Source organism: Perkinsus marinus (assembly GCF_000006405.1).
Source record: "Perkinsus marinus ATCC 50983 genomic scaffold scf_1104296964042, whole genome shotgun sequence".
NCBI classification, from domain to species: Eukaryota; Perkinsozoa; order Perkinsida; family Perkinsidae; genus Perkinsus; species Perkinsus marinus.
The window spans coordinates 1-2860 of NW_003204845.1; the positions used below are offsets into that span (position 1 = coordinate 1).

The following is a 2860-nucleotide window of genomic DNA, read 5'->3' on the forward strand; positions in this document are numbered from 1 at the left end:
GAAGGCTCAACGAGACCACCTGTTTATTCTTAACCGATGTATATCATAACCTCACCTCCTTCTCGATAGGGACACATTGTGTGCTACGGGAACTACTGTGTGTGCGTTTTTCTTATGCAAATGCGTGAAAATTCGATTTCTCGGGTAACACGGCGAATATTCATATAATAGCAATAGTAGTATGACAGCAGTGATGATTGTGCACCAGCAGCATCTTCTCGAGCGAATCTCAACAGTGTTGAGATACATGATCGCTTTCCTCAGCTGAGTTCAGGAGTTTAGGAGTTCATATATACACATTAGGTTAGAAATACACAGAAATGGGCGAGAATTCACAAAATATTTCAACAGAATCTTCATATTGTCACCAACGTATGCGCACTTAGGTGGCGGAGCGTGGAGGGCTGACGAAAGCGTATGATATTCCCGGTTGTTTTATTATGTGTCCGCCCAGTATGTTCATCTGGGATAAAATAAAAGGCAGAGTTATGGCCGATATGCGCGGGTGAAAATTTGCGTTTTTTTCTCGACATATTGTTACTGGATTTAGAGTTGGAGTGAGGTCATGCTACTTCCCGTTATTCGTATTAAAACAACTCCGTCCTGAGGTGGTTTCATCTGAGGAGTGTTTGCCTGGGGTAGTCACCAAAGCTGGGGAATCAAAACTCAACGAGTTCATGGGTGAGTCTATAGCACCTCCAGGCCAAGTTGTTATTTAACGATCGCATTATTAAATTGGAGTCGTAAAACTTCAAATGGAAAAACGGGCATGATATCAATTTTCTTGGTATTTTCGGGTAAAACATTGTGCAAAAGGGGAGAAATTAAATTTTCCGGAAAAAAATTAGTTTGACCTGAGAATGCTGCAGAGTGGCTGCTACTGAACGAATTTGCTACGCGGTATTCAGAAACGCGTTTAACATGCGATGAGATTGCGAGACGGTGCGCGTCGGACTGGATACGCTCTCATCGAGACCTGCCGTTGAAACTGAACCATTGGGGTAACTCGATTAGGTAATTCGGTTACACCTCGAGGTTGTCATTCACGAGGTTTAAGGTTCAATTCCCGGTGGCGGCATCTTCCTTTTCTCAAATGCCGGGAGGTTCTTCAGCAGGAAGGATATGCTGTTCATGGAACTCTCGAGCAAGTACCTCCTCACCATTCATCCGATCAGCTTTTAATTTTCAATCAGCTTCAGCAGGAGTGTTCGTTCCTCAGACTGAGATGTTCATTACAGACCTTGTCACTATTTACCGCAACGTATTCGAGGAACTCCTCGCTCTACCAACAGAGGAAGGTCATTCGAATAGTGAGATGGGTTACCTAGAGGCTTAGGATCTGAGGCTCCCCAGCGTTACATCACGCCTTTTCCTGCCCTTGCTTCGGCACTGGGCACAGTTCGTAACACTTCATGGGAGGATCCTCCCCTCAAGGTCCAGACACTCGGACGTTCATCACATAGTTCCCTCAGATGGGGCAAATCGTTGGCTTGATGTTCGTGTTGGTGATGAAGAAAGCATACGAGTCTTGACGGTCGCGGTCCGATACAATGACAATATTTACTACGAAGATAGGTGGGGAGTAGTTTTGGAGGAATATATGTTTGCTCTCCTCAGCTGAGCTCAGGAGTTTCCTCACTAATTACAGGAGTTTATGTATAAATTCGGGTAGAGTCTACGAAAATTTCGCAAAATTTCCTCGAAATTTTCATATTGCATTCGCGTATTTTCCAGTACTGGTGTGAACAATTTTGGGTATAAAATTTTTCGTTCAGTGACGGCGCCCGGAAAAGCGCTCATTCGATTACTTGGTGCATCGACTTTGGCGTGATCGGCGCGATGGTTATGGTCCATGGTGACAACAGGGGTCTGGTTGTCCCACCAATGTAGTTCTACCCTATGAGTAATCTCTCTATTGGGGATTTACAGTGTAGCGGAAACACAGGTTGTGATTGTACCTGTACCCCCCTCTAGAGGAGTTGGCCCGACTCGATGGGAGATGGAGATGGACGCAATTGAAAATGAGTGCAGGGTGAGCGGCGTATGCGTTGAACAAATTGACAAAACTCGTTACGAATATTCTCGCACTAACGATGAAGAACTCATCGCTGACGAGCTTTCACACACTACCACTACAGCCGGTGTTCTCAGTAGGGAAATATGCATATGGTCAACTACTACATGTGTCGGTGGCAATATGAAAGTTTTGGGAAAATCGTGTTGTTCTTTGACCATTTCTACCCTAATTCGTATATAAACTGCTGGAGCATACATACTAACACTGTGCTGACTCATTGTCCTCTGGTGTGAATCGATCAACTTCATTTTCCAGGAGCTGCGTGACATTCTATTGAATGATGGAGCCCGCTGTGTTCTCGATGACGATCGGAAGAAAAGACCGGGATTCAAATTTACCAAATGGGTAGGATAGTCGTTCTCTCTGTGATGCACATACGGTGCTTCTTCAGGACCTCCAGGGTGTTCCACTTAGTATTAGAATCGGCAGCAGAGAGGTTGAAACGAATACGGTTACTCTTGCGTATAGACACACTGGTGAAAAGGTTAATGAACACCTATCATGCTGCGGCAAGGTAGAGTTATGTGTTTGACTGCAGCTCCGACTATCGCCTTAGATACGTCTCTATCTGGACCGAATTAGTTCGGAGATGTTATCAGCTGCACGCCGCCCTCACTGATAATCACGCAGTTGACATAATTCAATTTGACTACACTCGTTTCTCACTGTCTATTGTGGTCTTCGTTATTATGAGTGCATGGGGAGGTTGACGCACTTGGATTCTTCGTAACATAGAGTGATTGCCATCAGAGTCTCTTCCGACCGCAGTCAGTGGGATTCAGT

The 2860-nt window shown here is 45.0% G+C and overlaps 2 protein-coding genes across 2 annotated transcripts; both read left to right on the forward strand.

Moving 5' to 3' along the window:
* Positions 1 to 386: 386 nt before the first annotated feature.
* Positions 387 to 681, forward strand: Pmar_PMAR001613 (hypothetical protein; the record flags this gene model as incomplete). Its single annotated transcript, XM_002771034.1, has 2 exons — positions 387 to 505; positions 551 to 681. Coding segments are annotated over 2 exons (250 nt in total), but the record flags the coding sequence as incomplete, so codon positions are not given.
* Positions 682 to 1775: 1094 nt separating this feature from the next.
* Pmar_PMAR001614 (prolyl-tRNA synthetase, putative) lies at positions 1776 to 2591 on the forward strand (the record flags this gene model as incomplete). The annotated part of the gene is made up of 4 exons (XM_002771035.1): positions 1776 to 1886; positions 1930 to 2032; positions 2333 to 2422; positions 2469 to 2591. Coding segments are annotated over 4 exons (427 nt in total), but the record flags the coding sequence as incomplete, so codon positions are not given.
* Between the last annotated feature and the right edge of the window lie 269 nt (positions 2592 to 2860).